The sequence below is a fragment of the Blennius ocellaris genome (assembly GCF_963422515.1).
Source record: "Blennius ocellaris genome assembly, chromosome: 6".
Taxonomy (NCBI): Eukaryota; Metazoa; Chordata; class Actinopteri; order Blenniiformes; family Blenniidae; genus Blennius; species Blennius ocellaris.
In genome coordinates this window covers 10,664,071-10,682,875 of record NC_137655.1, presented here as the reverse complement: position 1 = coordinate 10,682,875, position 18,805 = coordinate 10,664,071, and the positions used below count along the sequence as shown (strand labels likewise).

General features: G+C 37.2%; 2 protein-coding genes across 2 annotated transcripts; both read right to left on the bottom strand.

Moving 5' to 3' along the window:
- Positions 1-7,401: 7,401 nt before the first annotated feature.
- LOC308131426 (histamine N-methyltransferase A-like) lies at positions 7,402-12,162 on the bottom strand (the record flags this gene model as incomplete). The annotated part of the gene is made up of 6 exons (XM_080498154.1): positions 7,402-7,733; positions 9,530-9,623; positions 10,093-10,223; positions 10,536-10,643; positions 11,411-11,463; positions 12,032-12,162. The coding sequence occupies 6 exons, from the start codon at positions 12,160-12,162 to the stop codon at positions 7,402-7,404; spliced, it is 849 nt and encodes a 282-aa protein (XP_080354280.1).
- Positions 12,163-14,230: 2,068 nt separating this feature from the next.
- On the bottom strand, positions 14,231-18,407 carry LOC308131425 (histamine N-methyltransferase A-like; the record flags this gene model as incomplete). Its single annotated transcript, XM_080498153.1, has 6 exons — positions 14,231-14,589; positions 15,281-15,374; positions 16,547-16,677; positions 16,990-17,097; positions 17,665-17,717; positions 18,277-18,407. 6 exons carry the CDS (start codon positions 18,405-18,407, stop codon positions 14,231-14,233), a joined length of 876 nt encoding a protein of 291 aa, XP_080354279.1.
- Positions 18,408-18,805: the final 398 nt, after the last annotated feature.

Here is an 18,805-nt window from a genome sequence, read left to right as displayed (position 1 = left end):
ACATATATCACAGTGTGATCCTAATATCACCACAGTCCTTTTTTTCTGGCTTAATTGTAAAAAAAAAGAGCTCTTTGACGAGCATTTCAAGGCGACGACACCCTGCAGTTCATGAGCTATGACTCCATAGAAAAGAAACCAGCATGCTACTCCAGGTACTGAATTGCATTTTATTGAACCAGGGCTTGTCAGCATTTTTGGTGAGCTGGTAAAATATAATTGTGTCATCCTTTATAAAGCAGTGTTGGGTTGACAGCACCCACAGAAGCTTCATTACTCTGCTTTTTATTGGGGTGTGAAGAAGGGACATTCTCTTGGTGATGAATAACGTCTCTCTCGCATGAAGTCAAGGTAAAACACACTCACAGCGGTGGCGTGCTCCACTGGATGTACATGGATCATTTAAAATGAAATCAATTCAGCTGAGGAATTAGGGCTGGTTGCCATAATGGTTTTTATCTGATGCCCATCAATACCTGTATTGATTTGCAAGGACAATCGAATCCTGCAAGAACAGAATAAAATGCATCAAGAAAATATCTGAGAACTGCTGCAACAAAAGGTATCAGTGTAAAATAAGGTCTGTTAATCAATGGGGGTTGTAACGATTTTCCTATCATGCATTATTCTGCCAACAGCAGGTATATGCATATGCTTAGAGTTTGATGGCTTTCTTTAGTGGTCTGCAAATGTGCTCATTCACTGTTCATTCAAAGCTGTTTGTTTCAGAATATAATATCCCTAATGTGGCTCTGAACTTCATGAACAGCTGCATTGAAAATATTGCATCCAGAATCAATTGGATTTTCACTACTGTTGCAGGGAAACTCCTAAAACTGTCCCCAGCTTCAGAGAGGCTCCTAAATGAGATGGCAAATACCCTCATTCACCTGTGCTGTGATTTATCAAGTTCAGTAACCATCTTTATTGTGTTTGGGTTCTCACCAGGGCTGTAAACACCATTTTATGGGTGGAAAATAGACCTGTTTGACAATTTAGCGGAACATTTCATTAGAATGGGCTTAGTCGGAAACACCGGCAGGGTGAAGTAAAGCGTAAGGACCCGAGGATCCTGATCATAAGTTATTAAGAAGGGAAGGGGTCGCTCCCAGGACTCGCACTTTAAATAGAGCGCCAAAGTTTCCAACTTCATTTCCTATGCACAATCAAGCTCGCACCCATGAGAGGGAGGATATTTAAGATCCAATGAATGGATGTGAGCCAGAAACGGCATTTAATAAAAGCAAAAGACAAGATACAAGTTGATTAATGTGGTGAGGAATAATACTGCCGTGGCTGATCTGTAGGGAAATGTGAGGTCTTACTTAACTTTTTTTTTTTTTTTTTCTCACGACAGGGATTAAGTACAAATATTCGTACGACTGGTAATAACTTTGGGCAGGACTGCTCTGTTTCATGATCAGGTTTTACTGCAAGTCCAGTGTCTTGTCACTAATGTAGCAGCTTCAGTAATAACTGTAATGAAACTCAGCTGATATCATCTATAGGGTTCAAAAGATAAGGGCTTTTCCATGCCACTGTCGATACACTGAAGACACTGATAGACAGTATGGCAATATCCAGCATCTTCAATTTGGCTAAGTAATAATACAATCATTTCCTACTTAATTTTCCTTTAACCTACAGCTGCAATGACATTTTAAAGTTTAATATATTTTGAAACAGCTTGAACACCTATTTCAGGTAGATCACCACTGTATCACTTAAAGTTAAAACCTATGTTTACACAGCAAGATGAATAAATATAATATGCATAGAAAAAAATTCAGACTGTTCCTCTGTCATATCACATCGCATCACATTGTATCACATCATATCAAGCAAGCCTCATTCAACTTCAAGAGCAAAAAATGTATAGGTTAAAAGTACTCACTTCTTACCTTTTACTGCAGAAAATGACAAGAACAGTCTCAAACCAGTGTGAGGGATGGTTAGTGAAGGTTCACGTCACCCAGTGTAATTAAGAAGCATCTCGTCCTCAGGAACCCTCCCCATTCGCAAAGTAAACCAGGAAAACTTTTTTTTTTTAAAACATGAAAAAAAAAATCTAATTTCAAAAACAAACATTGGCTTAAAATAGCATTCCTTAGAGTCAATATAACATTTTTTCTCAAATTGTTATCACCAGTTGTCAGGCACATATACAACATCTTCAGAAGTACGTAGCGTGTTTATTGCTTGAACTTCCCCCTCACATCCAGAAAAGTTGTGAAGCTGCTGTGGCATAACAAAATTAGAATGTATCATTTAGGAGTTCACTAAACAATAAGTTATCTGATCAGTAGTAATGCACTGATGGTATTTTTGACCTGGTTTCTCCCTCATGCCATATAGAATAGTTGCATGCACAATAAATACAATGAAATTTTTTATTCACACCCATAGAAACAGTCCTGAACATTGCAGGGGAAGGCCTCCAGTCATCAGATTAATGACACGGACAAAGGTAAACTTGATTAGAGCAGAGTCATCCTATTCAACCCTCGCTGATTTGTGGTTAAATTGCCCCGGATTGATTTAAACCTGCAAGTCTACAGGATCACTTTTCTGCAGGAGAACTTTTTTCTGAAAGGAAAACATCTTGTTTTGCACCAACTGCTAATTGACAGGAGAATATTAGTAGTAATATATATATATATATATATATATATATATATATATATATATATATATATATATATATATATATATATATATATATATAGTATATATATATAGTACCCAAAGTCATCAATCAAAGAGCCATATTCTGACTATCAGACCCATGGAGGACAGATGCTATATAACAGCAGCTGCTAAACAGGACTAATTCTCCAGAATGAAATATGCCGCAGAGGCCGACCATTTACAGGACGAGTATCAGAGCCATATTTCAAGGGCCGGCCGCAGCCTCTGCCCATTAAAGTGTGTGTGATGTATTTTAGGGCCGGTTTATGTCCTGCTCTGGTCTCACAGAGGGCTACACACTGACATGATGGCTGATAGAAGATGCCTCTGGCCTGATACTGGCTCACCAAACAGAGGGAAGTAGAGGTGAAGAGCCATATTAAAGAAGATAGACATCTGAAGAGTCAATTTGGCAGAGCAGTGTATATGCAGCTTAGGAAAATACCGAAATGCCATCAGTCCTTTGCCTTGAAAAAGAGTGCTGGGGGGAGAGACATCATGAATTCATGGTCAATTACTGGGATTAATACCTGCAATCCTGCTCACTGTTTTGCTATTTAGCCATTGAAAAAAGCAAAAGAAATATTTTTAGTTAGCATTTCCTTCAAAATAATGATGAAATAACAAACATACCTTCAGCTCTTATGTTATTTTTATTAATACCACAAAAATAATGCAGGGTTTTGGAGTGGAAACATTAGCAGTGAAATGAGCCTCTACAAAATTCACGAGTTTATTCTTTGTCAGGTTCCATTTAAAATGAGGATGATATAGGAGTCAAGTGTGTCCAGAGCTACGAGGAATGTCTGTGACATTTTTTTTTTGTATTATAGAGTTTATTAATCATTATTTTTAAATAGTAAACTGCTTGCTTTTGAATTGAAACCCTGATCAATTATGTTTTTCTTCCTTTGAGTGAAGTGACTTCCAAGCAATAAAGGCCAGTAGCAAAAATCAACAAGCATATACAAAGATAATTCGTTTCCATGTAATACAACGCAATAATGTTGAAAGTATATTGATATTACAGTGCAATAAGCCTTTAAAAATATGGCATATTTCCTCATTATGCTACATTTGAGATGATTTACATTAACGTGCTGCTTGGTGTCAAGGGTGAGATCTATTGCCAGATGGACTGAAGATATGTGTCTCTTATGAGAAATATTTTCACCTAGACATTTGACATAGCCATGTGAAGGTTGTGTTGCAACAGCTGCAACATCTAACCAGTGGTAATGGCATGCAGACATTCAGACTAAAACTCCAGCTTTCTTAAATGCAGAGTTTATACAGCGTGTTGTGGAAATGGAAGTGTAAATCACACACACTCTTGACAGACATGGCTTGTCATGATACCAGTTAAAAGAAGAGGGCAGAAAGTAAATATACACAAAATGCAGGTATCAATACAATAACATCAAGCTGTGCAGAATTTCTAAGCATAATCAATCATCTTGAAAACAATTTGATGTGTGAAAAATGTCAGTGCCCAGAACTTCCTCCATGATAAGAAGCCAACTGGCATGTGAAGTAAATAGTTCTTGAAGAGCATTAGCGGCAAACAGTGAACTGAGGTTGATTATCTCTGTGACTAATGCTCTGTCACTCTGGGCTGTGAGAGGGTCCCAGTGAGGACCTCCAGTAATAGAGCCTGAGCAGGTGTTGAAAGCCCACTGACATCAGGGGGGAGTGCACTGACAAGAATTTCTGATGAATTTCAATTACTGATCTATTAAAGCTAATGAGGTAAATGAGCAGCCAGAATACATTTGCTAGATTGTTGGAGACAAGACCTGAGTGGTTTGACAGGATCCTGTGCGTGCACAGTGAGGTGCTGCTAGAAAAGGTTTGTAACAGCATGACCAGCTTGGGATAAAAACTGAAACTGAGTGGGGTGAAACAACTGACATGATCCCAAGATATTATTTGTCATATATAAGGCATATTGTTGGGTCAACTTTGATAGAAACTTGTGATTTTAACACTTTGCTATTATGCCTGATCTAAATGTGAGCTCAGTGTGCCATCTACAGGAGGTTTTACTGTACAGCAGGCGTGCAAAGTCACCTGATCTCTCAGACCTGCATTGCCATCTGCTGGTTTCATGTTGAACGGCATCACGGGGAACTTTAATAAATTCATTGTGATCTAAGAATTTCCCGACATGGGCAAGGTTGGAGCAATGCTTCACAAAAGAAAATTGCAAATGTCACCTTAATATTGAAATTAACCTCTTGACTAAAACATACATTTTGGGAACTTTGTGTAATTTTGCCAATGAATAAAAATGTCCCCACTTTTGAGAAAGCACAATCTGTTCTTGCACTATGCAAAAAGATAATGAATAATAGATTTTACTTGCGCAAAAAGTGTTAATAAGCATAGTCTGCACAAAACTGTAAAAACAAAACAAATCAAATCAAAACGCCAAACACTAAAGCATAAATTGCAATAACTGTTCAGGAACCACCCCACGCTGACACATTGACACGTATGTTGATCTTGTGAACTTATAAGCGACAAATTGTATTAATAATTACTGCGCAACATATTTCACTTCCCACAAACTGATGTAACTTCATCCACACACACTATATTCTTCCAAGATTGTGCACATTATTAGGTTACCATAATTGAGAGAAGAAATGTAAACAAACACAATTATCCTTTTGAGGATTAACTCTTTATTACAGCAACTAGTAAAGTGATTCTACAAACTTTTAAAGAATTAACTGCCAACTATATGAGTCCTACTAAGGTTCAGCAAATTATTATTAAATAAATCTACATTTGTGGTTGTAAAGTGATAAAATGTGCAAAAGTTCAAGGTGTGTCAATACTTTTGCAAGCCCCTGTATCAGCATAAATGTAAATTTAATTAGGATTCACTTTTAGAATCTTTGCATTGTTTTTGTGCCTTTGCACACAGTGTGTTGTCTTGTGTTAATCCAAATGCACATTCAAGAATATTCTTAAACTGAAAATAACATAGAGGTTCAAAAAGAGATGGCCTTATTGTTTCATGTCGGTACCTAAAACTGGAATATTTGCATGTGGCTGATTATACCTTGACCCCTTCATCATCTAAAGTTTACACTTTATTCAGATTAGTGTTTGAGGGAGTTGGAGCATGTCCTAGGGCACAATGTGTACAGACATGTTGGTGCAGTGTACCCCATGACCCAATGGCCACTCAGGCCAGGGCTGACACTCACACACACACATTAACAGGGAGTTTAAAGTCAATAATTGTCCAAACATGGATATCTCTAGAATCGAGATCACCAAAGAGACAAATGATTACCTCCACAGAGAGTCACTGAACCAAAATCAAATCTGTTGCTGTGGTCAAAGTGCCTTGAATCACACTGCACCATCATACTAATGTTCATGAGTGTTCTCAAGACTGTCACTCTATTTTACATCTGGCACCTGGTCTTGTGCTTCACTTCCCGTTTTCCCACTCATCACACCTGCACCTCATGACTAATGAAGTCTCTGGGTACGTCCGAAATGGCCCTCCTAACTCCTTATCTATTGACGTTCACTTAACCCTGTGGATGACATCACGGGGGTTAAGGAAAGGTGTTAGAAGGCTTCCTAAAGGAGTTTGTGAAAGGCATGTAGGTGTGGCATTCGGAGCGCACTTTCACTTTGTGACGTCATAATAATGCAACAGTACAAGTTAGTCTGCCGTGGTGGGAAAAGAACTCCAAGTTTCCCGAAAATGGACTATAAAAAGCTCATTTGGGTTTTAGATGATTTAAAGTTGTTCAATGCAGATTATTGCTTTGGTAACTTACATGCTCTGCATTCTTTTTCCACCATCATGATTTTACGTAAATGCTCGGATGAGCGGGTCCCTTTAAATGTTGTCACTGCAAGGAATTGTGGGGCAGCATGAGCTCGCCTCCTTTGCGAAAGGATGTATCAGTGGTTCCTATGCTAAAGGAGGCTCTAAAGGAAGCAACGAGCCTCCTTTTCTTTGCTTATTGAGAATTCAGACTGTCGTGATCATGGCCGCTACACAAAACACTTCAGGGGTTAAGTGGAAGTCGATAGATAAGGAGTTAGGAGGGACTTTTCAGACATACACCTTGTTTGCTTATACACTCACTCATTCAACCGATTGTTTGCCAGATTGTCTTTGCTTTACTTTGATTTCCTTTCAGCTTTTTTCACTTGTGTATTCTTGGTTTTTGAATTTTGTCTCGTGGATTTCTGGATCTTTGCCTCATAGACAAATTCCTGTCAATCAATAAACTCATATTCTTTTAAATTTTATTAACTTTTTGGATACTGAATGGCCTGGTCTCTTTAAGCAAGTCTCTGATCTTTGTTACATCATCACAGAACCATATAGCAAAATATAACATTTTCCTTTTTTATTCTTCACTGTTCAAGTGAAAAAGTATAAATGAACATAAGCATTGGACTGCCTGACAGTTATGAGACATAACAAATCATGGTAAGGAGAGAAAGGATTTATTTCAAACTTGAGATTGAGATGGTTAAAGTTCAAATATGACATCTAATAACTAAAACAATGTAGGTGAGAGATTGGCTATGGATTGACTTTGTTGAAAATTGTATTACCGTAGTGTATTAGTACATTGACTCAAAGTTGACATAAGAGGGGGAAAAATGTGACCAAACTTACTGCAAATGCATGGAACAGAGAACAATACTCTCAATAGTCGTTTGTCAAACTTAAGCATGAACAAGAATGCAGCTGAAGGTGCTGTCAAAGAAAACCCTGCCATCTTTAATTGTGCTGCATTTGTCTCTAAGAAGATCCAGAATGCCGGCTCTGATGTCAGGTGTGAAGGACTGGCTGAAGTTTTCTGTTGATGTCATGAAACTGAGCAGATGTTCTCCAGTGGTGCTGCTCGGATTGAAGCACTCAGTGATGTCGAAGGAGTTTGGGATCACATACTCGTCATATTTCAGACCCTGGCTCTTCAGAGCGGCAATGACTGGGTTGGGAACAGCACACTGCTCCTTCATGTATCTCTTCCACAGGGTGACCCAGCCAGAGGTGGCTGGATAGTAAAAAAACCAAATGATTACACAAAAACATGCAGAAATAAAAGATCTATTTCACAATATAACTGAAACATACAATTTGAATAATCTAATATCACACAGTTGGTGGAACTCTACTGTGAAATGTTAAAAAAAAACCTAACCCTTTTTTTGTTTTAATCATATTTATTTATATTTGCAACTAAAAGAGATATCAGCATTCATTCAGCGCAAACCAAACAAACATTTTTTAACCTCGATGGGAACTGAAGTTGGCTTCCACAAAAAACCTCCATGCCCATACCCGTCCTTCTCTGTGATACAGCACACACTTTCTCATTGTAAACAGCAGTGTTTAACTCCTGCTGAATCTCCTCCTCCTGTTACTGAGAGGAGCGTCTGCACCTCAGTGAAAGACCGCAATGTTGTGTCGCACACTAACATTTCAATAAATCCAGTTAACAAAGCAACCAGGGAGCGTAAAGCGGCATTTGTAAACAACAATGAGAGGGTTTACGGCAGATGAAATATTTAAATATTGTGTGCAATATTACAGGCAAGTCAAGAGTGGTGCCGTCGCTCCTCCTCACAGACCTGTTCCTCAGTGCTTAGGTACCTCAAGCTGACATAAAATCGTAGCCGGTGGTTGCGGTTTTTTCCATACCATCCACAATTTTTTTGATGGGACCACGCAAAAACCCGTCCCACTCCGTGCCGCCCCGTCAAAGTGCGGTGGAACGGTGGCTCATGTGTCCAGCCGGGGGCCACACTCCACATGTTTCACCACTACCACTCACAAGCAGGGGCATAACCAGAGTTTTCACACCTGGCTGAGCAATCCTGCCCCCAGGCCCAAACTCACGACACCCATTAGTCAAAGGTTTGACCAGAAACACCTCCAAACGTCTGGGAACTCAGACCCAGGACAAAGCCGTTCTGATCCGGTTCTGTCTCACATTTTCCAGTCGACTGAGCTACTAAACGGATGCCCCATCTTTAGCTATAGCAGAGACCACATGGGGATCTAAAAAAGGTGAGGTCGCACTTTTAGCTTGCTGGACGAGTGAGAAACTGTGGAAAACTCTTTGGACCCTCTGATTGTGCTGTTGTTTGTGCAGTATTAAGCAAAGGACTGGAGCATCCTGTTCATTATAATATATCAATTGCTGTACGCAGTCATAACACTCCACTCGTCAAGAGCTGGAACATAGACAAATGGAGGCTGTGTTCCATTGCGCAGGCAGTCTCACCACTTTACAAAGCTGGCTTTCTTTCATTCCTCTATTCTTCTGCTTCTAACCCACTCCGCCATTACAAACTGTGGCTTCCTGGTTGTGTGCCACATTGCCCTGACTCCTACACATCTGCCATCTTGAAAAACGTATGTAAGTAATGCATTTGGTAATTAGTTTAATTCCTGATTCTAGATCGTGCCCCAAAATTATTAATTAATAAATGACAAAGTTATTTCAGTTAATAATATAACTTTTTCATTCCTTAATTCCAGTGATTTATTACTTTCAAAAATCTATTACTTAAAGTAATTTACTGCTAATAATCAAATGTAAATTACAACAAACTTGTCATAAAGTTGAGACACAGAAGCAATTATATCTTTTAGTCGAGAAACAATTTTTTTTTTCAAGATCCCCTTTTTAAGCCAAATCCATCAAAGAGTAACAAAATCCAAACTGCCAATACCTCAAACTGAGAGTAACATCAGTTACATCAGTTACTGTATGGAATATATATAAATTGGCCAGGTAAAATTGTTCAATAGAAAAACAAATGTTTCAAACAGATGCTTGTTTACCTGCATTTATGACGATCAGAAGCCTGCCGTTATTTTTCAGAAGACTGTGATGAAACTTGAGCGTTTCATGGGGGTTTTCCACATAGTAGAGCATCTGTTGAAGACAGCATTGCTGAAAACATCAATTTAGAATTTTCTGATGCAAAATGCATGAAAATAAAATGTGTTTTCATTGAAGGAAATCTCCAAGGACACATTTATTAAATGTAGTAAATTGTATAGCTGTGATGACCAATGTATGTACTGATCAGCCACAACATTAAAATCACCAGCCTAGGTGCAAGTTGAACCACCCTGTGCAGACAATAATTCATCAGTACATTAAAGCCTCAGTCTTTCTTTTTTTCCCATCTCAAATAATGCATTTTCTCACCATCACCTGGCTGATAAACACATTATGTGGCAGTCCTCATGATGTAGAAGACAATTAGATTAATCAAAATCAGGCTATGTTCCACCATGAGCCACTTTCCAATTTCAGTTTGTGCAGATTACATCATGGAGAGAAAAAAAACATTTAAACAACATTTTCTTCAAATAAATTAGTGAGATAGTCATAATACATGAATCATGTGTATGAAGTCAAACTTCTTCATGTCTTCTTTTGCTTTCACTTGCTTCTGGTAATCCTCACTGTGCATGATGTGCCAAGTAAATGGGATCTTCTGAAGGTTGGCTGTATTCGCCACCAATGCTTGAAGGTGGACAAAGAAAGAAAAGAAAAACTGATTACTTGATCAGCTTATCAGAGTGTACGTACAGTAAGTGAATATATTTAATTTTAGTTTGTGTTGTCAAGTTACAACAGAGTGAAATCATACACAAAACCTATGTTAGTTATATTCATGAAAACATATGGATCTAAAAATACCTCACTTGTTTTTGTGGGCATAAACGTTTGTGTCACAACCGAGATGCAATGACTAGAAATACTTGAGACTGATGACTGTAATACAAGCAGGAGTGTAAATAATATCATTTTATTCCTATGTCTGATCATCATTACCTTTGAAACTGTCTGTGAGTTCAACGCTTCCATCCACAATATCAGCTGTGATGGGCACGGCAGGAAAAACAGACTGGAGCATAGATAACATCTGGACATCTATCTCACCTGGAATACATAAAGAGTTTAGGAAATCAGTGTCTGTGTTTGCTTCTATCAAAGAAATGTGATAAAAGGTGAACGTGTGTACACACACACACACACACACACACACACACACACACACACACACACACACACACACACACACACACACACACACACACACACACACACACACACACAGGTACCCAGCCTCACCTCTAGGGGGCGGAGGTGAACTGAATTTTGGTCATAATCTCCATTGAGACGGAAACTTTTGGTCTAAAATAATATTTTTTTTTTCTAATAACTTTGATGGACAACCTGTATTAAAATTGATTAAAGCACTGAAAGCACAGAATTTAAAGTTTGAAAAAAGGTCAACATTTTATTTGTGCTGCACACATCTCTATATGTTTATTTGTTTACAGTAAATATGAATTGCTTGGACACAAAAATGGTGCTCTATCAATTTCTATAAAAGACACTTTTTTTGGTAGGACAAATATGTTCCTGTGTATGTTTGTGTTGGTGTAAGTGTAATTGAAAGAGGAATGCTGATGGGATATGAAGCATTACCAGTTGCATGCTGTTGGATGAATAGTGAAATTAGATGCTCTTTTCAGTTCTTACAATTGTAAATCTGACTTCAGAGGATTCAGTGCCTTACCAGCCATGAACCTCACCACACATCACTGTTTCACACATTCTATTATAGGATGTTCATTTTCTTATCACCATGCATATGAAAGCACAGTAAGGTCCTTGGTTTAATGAGTAACTTTATCACTTACCTCCTCCACTTCCAACACCAAGAACATCCAGGCTGCTTTTACCAACTCCAATTCTACACAACCAGGGAAAAGGTAGACAAAAAAACAGAGAACAGGAATAAAAGAAAGTTATCAAAACATGGCTGAAGTTATATAATTTACCTTAAACGTCTATTTAAAAAACAATAGCCTTTCAGGTTATTATCTGAAAGGCTTCAGATCATAATCATTTTATTAATGTATATTTTGTAAAAAATCAATCACTACAGTTTTTCAATATGCTTGACTTATATTTAGAATGTACTTACTTTATATTTTGGTAATATGTCTCATTTTGATCAGCACAAGTGTGCAAAAATACATCAGTCTTTTCATCAATTAATAACATGACCTGAGGACTATATTATATACAACATACTATATATGTTGTATTTTGACAAAACCTGAATTACATTAATTTCTAACTTTTATATCCTGAAGTAAGAAAAATATTAATTTTACATAATAAATATGTTTGTTTGGCTCCAGACTTCATTGTTAAACAATGTTATTGTCTTACTAGTTGCAGATTGCTTATAGTCACAAACAAAAGAAAAACACATGGGTTACATTTAGCAATGATTTTCTGTTTGTTTACTTTACCTTTCAAATTCTGGGAGCAGGAGGTAGCGAAGATGCTGGAGTGTGACTTTATGTTCTTCAGTGTGTTCCAAGAAGAAATGGAAGTTTTTGACCATGGCTCCTTCATAACAAGTCTGCTTTCCAGTAGTCATGATCGATTTCTGCTATTTTTAAATAAGAAAATGGACAACTTTCTGAAATAGATTTAGGTTGTTTTAGTGTTTAGTGAAGTGGTGCCTTTACCTGCAGCTTCTTCCAGTGTCCCACAGCTTCTGAGGTTTTATCTCTTTGTCATGGGGTTTAGTACAGGCGTACTCATAGTTTAATATGTATCATATCAGAACTGGCAGAGCAGAGTTAATGAAACTCAGGCTTGAGCATTAAGTGAACCAGTAAAGTAAGGACATTATGATGGAAAATAACAAACCAGTCAAGCTCACAAGGAAATTATGTGCAGCCTGGTAGGTTCATGTTCTGAGGGAAACCACGGACAAAATACAACTCAGCTTTGAGTGCAAAAAGATCTGGGACATATACTTTAACAGTGATCACATGATATGCACCGAGTTTAACAGAAAGAAGGGAGGAGTGTGTCAGGTGTGAGACAATGTCTGAAGCAGAGCAACAGCAAAATACACACATATTGACATAAATGCTTATTCCACAAAGTGACATTTATTAATTAAAAAGCAGAATATTTTCACAAACCTAACAGTATTTTCTTTTGTCATCTTTTTGCAGGGTGATTCTGGTGGACCTCTTATCTGCAACACGAAGGTTCAAGATATAGCAGCTTATACCAAGCAAGACTGTTCTGTCCCTTCATAACAAGTCTGCTTTCCACTAGAAATTTTCGATTTCTGCTATTTCATAAAAATAAAAAAAGTACTTTCTGAAATAGTTGAAGGTTGTTTTAGTTTTTAGTGAACTGGTGCCTTTGAATATTTCAAATATCTTTCAAAAGCATAATACATGCAGCTTCTTTCAGTGTCCCACGGCTTCTGAGTTTTAATCTTGTTGTCATGGGTACAGATGTTCTCATAGTTTAATATGTATTATATCAGAACTGGCAGAGCAGTGTTAATGAAACACAGGATTGAGCATTAAGTGACCCAGTAAAATAAGGAAACAGTGAGGAAAAAAAACAAAACAGTCAAGAAATGACTAGCTCCAGATGCCTGAGAAAGACTAATGCCATCCTGAAAGACCCCTCCCACCAACTCATCATATCTTTGAACTGTTACCTTCTGCTAACAGACCTTCAAACAGTTTTTAACCTTTGGCCATCAGAGCCTTAAACAACAATTGACCTGGACACCGGGGTTTTAATCTCACTGCAATCCTGCTCATGGGACTTTTTTTTCCCCTTTTAAAAATGTTATACTTTCTGTTTTTTTATTTATGAGGCTTTTATTCTGTTTTACAGTGACGGGCCATCAGGGCCTTCAAGGCCTTCTCTACAGGCCTAAGAAAAAGATTTGAATCACAGATTGATGTTGATTATATTTTGTCCATGAATAATTATCAAATAATTCTAAATGGTCTGTCCGCTTCTTCTCATAGCTTCTCCCCGCCTGCACTCATCCAGAAGCGTACTTCCACAATAAAGCTTTTAACCAAGTACTTTTTAGCTATCATCTGTTGCCAGGGTAAATAAATCTGCCCTTGGCCTTCACATTCAACTTCAGCAAAACTTCCTTAACTTTTCAGAAGGTCCATTTACACAACACCGGTGTTTGTATACACTGCATCTGTGACTTTTTATACCAACTCTCATGACAGAACTTTTCTTTCACAGGCTCAGAGCCTATGGAATGATTTTACTGTGCAGATTTATTTACCCTGGCAACAGGTGATGGCTAAAATGTAATTGCCTTAAAGCTTTGATGTGTAAGCACGTGTCTGGGAATGAACTGTGACATAACAAATAACAGTAAAGATAGGAAGGATTTATTTCAAGCTTAATCTCAATGATGCCTATAAACATATATTTTTTACATCACATTTATGTTAATTATTTAGAGAATATAACAGGTCAAATAATACATATACTAACTAAAGTACTGTGAGTGAGACATTGGCAATGGATGAACCCTGCTTGAAAATGAGATAATGTATTGTGACTCAAAGAGCACATAAGCGATAAAAGATTTGATTTCAGAAAAGTTACTGCAAATGCATAGAACAGAGAACAATACTCTCAATAGTCGTTTGTCAAACTTAAGCATGAACAAGAATGCAGCTGGAGGAGCTGTCAAAGAAAACCCTGCCATCTTTAATTGTGCTGCATTTGTCTCTAAGAAGATCCAGAATGCCGGCTCTGACGTCAGGTGTGAAGGACTGGCTGAAGTTTTCTGTTGATGTCATGAAACTGAGCAGATGTTCTCCAGTGGTGCTGCTCGGATTGAAGCACTCAGTGACGTCGAAGGAGCTTGGGATCACATACTCGTCATATTTCAGACCCTGGCTCTTTAGAGAGGCAATGACATCCCCAGAGTGTACTTTTGGTTCATTTGTGTTGGTACAAGCATGAAGCTCCTTCGCATAAGTCTTCCACATGGTGACCCAGCCAGAGGCAGCTGGATGGTAAGAAAGCAAACGATTACACAAAAACATCCAGAAATAAAATATCTATCTTACAATAAAACTGAAATATACTTTCTAAATTATCTGATTTCTCACAGTTGTTGGAACTCATATTCCTATTGTAGACCTTCTTCTTACTTAATCAGAAATGTGTATTTGGACCTCAAAAAGAAATCAGTATTCATTCAGCACAGATCAAACATAAACATGTTTTTACATCAGACAAAGTCAAGGAACTTTATTTTTCACTCATGAAAACTTTTTTAAAGATCCCACTATCAAGCCAAAGACTTAAAAGAGATCAAAGATTTAAAAATATTAAAACTACCTCAACTTTACTGCTGCAAGAAGTTACCTGAAGATGTGTAATTCAAGAATACTCCTTTCATTTGACACTATATCAGACTTACTTCAGTTACTACGTACTTGGAAGGAGTAGGAGTATGTAAACTTTGCTACTTCCTAATCTTTTTCGGATATGTCGGGCCATTATTTATTTAGTTATCTGTTATCTTTTCTTTTTTTTTGCTTATGTTGCTGTTGTGTTTGTTTGTGTTTTTATTTATTTATTGCTTTATTGTTGTACCCACATGTCTGAAATAAATAAAACAAAAAGATAAAGAAATTTCCTATTTAAAATGTTCAGTGGAGAAAAACAAATGTTTCAAACAAATTCTTGCTTACCTGCATTTAGGATGATCAGAAGCCTGCCATTATTTTTTAGAAGACTGTGATGAAACTTGAGCGTTTCGCCGAGGTCCTTCACATAGTAGAGCATCTGTAGAAGAAAGCATCGCTGAAAACATCACTTTAGAATTCTCTGATACAAAATCCATGCAACTAAAATGTGTTTCATTGAAGGAAATCTCCAAGGACACATTTATGAAATGTGGTGTAGTCTAGTGTAGTGTAATGTAGTGTAGGGTGATGTAGTGTCATCTAGTGTAGTGGTGACCGGTGCATGTACTCTGTGGAACATTTTCAATCCTTTATATGTTATTTTGGTTCAACCAACACAAGACAATTTTTACCAGGTTGTAAATTAATCTTGGCCTCCAGTGATTGCATTATTTTTCAATGGTTTCACTTTGTTGGACAAGTTCAGAGACGTCCCAATTCCACAAAAAACAAACAACAAAGCTGCAAGCAGCTTTGAACAGGTCCTAGCATCCTTGCAAATGGAAGCACATCCACCAAGTGGTGTTGTGGTGTTTATTTTGTCCTGTGGATGTCATGAAGGCTGACTCTGATAATACATGGAAAGTTTGAGGCAGTTGAAGCAGGCCCGCTATGCACCACTTCCTCTCGATCCACCAGGTGGTGCTATTAGGATGACACAAATTCATCATGATTATTCATGATGAATAATACATGATGGCTATATTGTTCCACTGAATTCATCAGTGGAGGATGGTGATCACGCACATAAAAATGTTTTTGTCAGATTGAAGCATGTACAGCAGAAGTACACATAACTTCATGTTTGATGGGAGGCAGAATGGAGTATGTACTCCTCACTTCCTGTTTCAAGCAGGTGGCACTATTCCCGATACATACATACATACATACATACATACATACATACATACATACATACATACATACATACAATAAACCACATGGTTTCAATAGAGTTCTTCAGCACTTTTAGTGCCCTGATAGCCTGTTTCAGTCATCATTTTCTGGTTATTATTGAAGTCTCTCAGATAGCTAACCCTGTCTATTTTATCTCTGTTCAACTGTATACCCATCAGGGGCCAAGGTTAACAAGATCCTTCAATCATTCTAATGACTGAAGGATCATTAGAATGACTGCTACAGGTACATAGATCAGTCGATCTACAGTATATAGATGTAGCACTGTTCATTTTGTGCAACTTACTCGTCATCATGAAGAGAAAAGACATTCAAATGAGATTTACTTCAAATAAATTAGTGAGATAGTCATACATGAATCATGTGTATGAAGTCAAACTTCTTCATGTCTTCTTTTGCTTTCACTTGCTTCTCGTAGTCCTCACTGTGCATGATGTGCCACGTAAATGGGATCTTCTGAAGGTTGGCTGTATTCGCCACCAATACTTGAAGGTGAAGCAAGAAAGAATAAGAAAACTGATTACTTGGTCAGCTTATCAGAGTGTACGTACAGTAAGTGAATACATTTAATTTTAGTTTGTGTTGTCAAGTTACAACAGAGTGAAATCATACACAAAACATATGTTAGTTATATTCATGAAAACATATGGATCTAAAAATACCTCACTTGTCTTTATGGGCATAAAAGTTTGTGTCACAACCGAGATGCAATGACTAGAAATACTTGAGACTGATGACTGTAATACAAGCAGGAGTGTAAATAATATCATTTTATTCCTATGTCTGATCATCATTACCTTTGAAACTGTCTGTGAGTTCAACGCTTCCATCCACAATATCAGCTGTGATGGGCACGGCAGGAAAAACAGACTGGAGCATAGATAACATCTGGACATCTATCTCACCTGGAATACATAAAGAGTTTAGGAAATCAGTGTCTGTGTTTGCTTCTATCAAAGAAATGTGATAAAAGGTGAACGTGTGTACACACACACACACACACACACCTACACACACCAAGCTGTATATAGGTAGTTAGAATCTGTGTTTTATTTGTTTTCATTGTAAATAAATATAATTTTTGGAATCATACTTGCTGTTTTATTAATGTGCACAAAGGTGAATGAAATGTCGACCTCTTCTGTGACAAGAACTCCAAAATCCTTCAATCTTTACTGTTAATTCTGGTAATTGTAATTAATTTGACTATTAATTCAAATTCCTGATTAACTGTTTAGTATATCTTATGAGACTGATATAACTGAATTGGCTATCATTTCCTGTTAAGACAGGTGGTGCTCCAAGGTATCTGATACAGATCAGATTAAATTTCAACAACATTATTAATAACTATCTTAGATAATTATTAATCATTATCGATTGCCAACTAAAACATAAATAGTGATCCATATGAGGTAATAAATCCCTACAACAGTAAGGTCCTTGGTTTAATGAGTAACTTTATCACCTACCTCCTCCACTTCCAACACCAAGAACATCCAGGCTGCTTTTACCAACTCCAATTCTACACAACCAGGGAAAAGGTAGAAAAAAAAAAACAAAGAACAGGAATAAAAGAAAATTCTCAAAACATGGCTAAGTTGTATAATTTACCTAAACGTCTATTTAAAAAACAATAGTCTTTCAGGTTATTATCTGCCTTTCAGATCACAATCATTATATTAATGTATATTTTGTAAAAATAAAATCAATCACTACAATTTTTCAATATGCATGACTTATGTTTAGAATGTACTTACTTTATATTTTGGTAATATGTCTCATTTTGGTCAACACAAGTGTGCAAAAATACAATAGTCTTTTCATCAATTAAAAACATGACCCAAGGACAGTGACTACATTATGTTGTATTTTGACATAACCAGAATTACATTAATGTCTAACTTTTATATCCTGAAGTAAGAAAAATATTCATTTTATGTAAGAAATATGTTTGTTTTGCTCCAGACTGCATTGTCCAACAATTTTATTGTCTTAGTAGTTGCAGGTTGCTTATAGTCACAAATAAAAGAAAAAACACATGGGTTACATTTAAGTGCAGATTTTCTGTTTGTTTACTTTACCTTTCAAATTCTGGGAGCAGGAGGTAGCGAAGATGCGGGAGCATGACTTTATATTGTTCAGTGTGTTCCAAGAAGAAATTGAAGTTTTTGACAATGGCTCCTTCAAAACAAGTCTGCTTTCGAGTAGTCATGATCGATTTCTGCTATTTTTAAACAAGAAAATGGAAAAACGTCTCAACTTTCTGAAATAGATTTAGGTTGTTTTAGTGTTTAGTGAAGTGATGCCTTTACCTGCAGCTTCTTCCAGTGTCCCACAGCTTCTGAGGTTTTATCTCTTTGTCATGGGGTTTAGTACAGGTGTACTCATAGTTTAATATGTATCATATTAGAACTGGCAGAGCAGAGTTAATGAAACTCAGGCTTGAGCATTAAGTGAACCAGTAAAGTAAGGACAATATGATGGAAAATAACAAACCAGTCAAGCTCACAAGGACATTATGTGCAGCCTGGTAGGTTCCTGTTCTGAGGGAACCCACAGAGAAAATACAACTCAGCTTTGAGTTCAAAAAGATCTGGGACATATATTTTA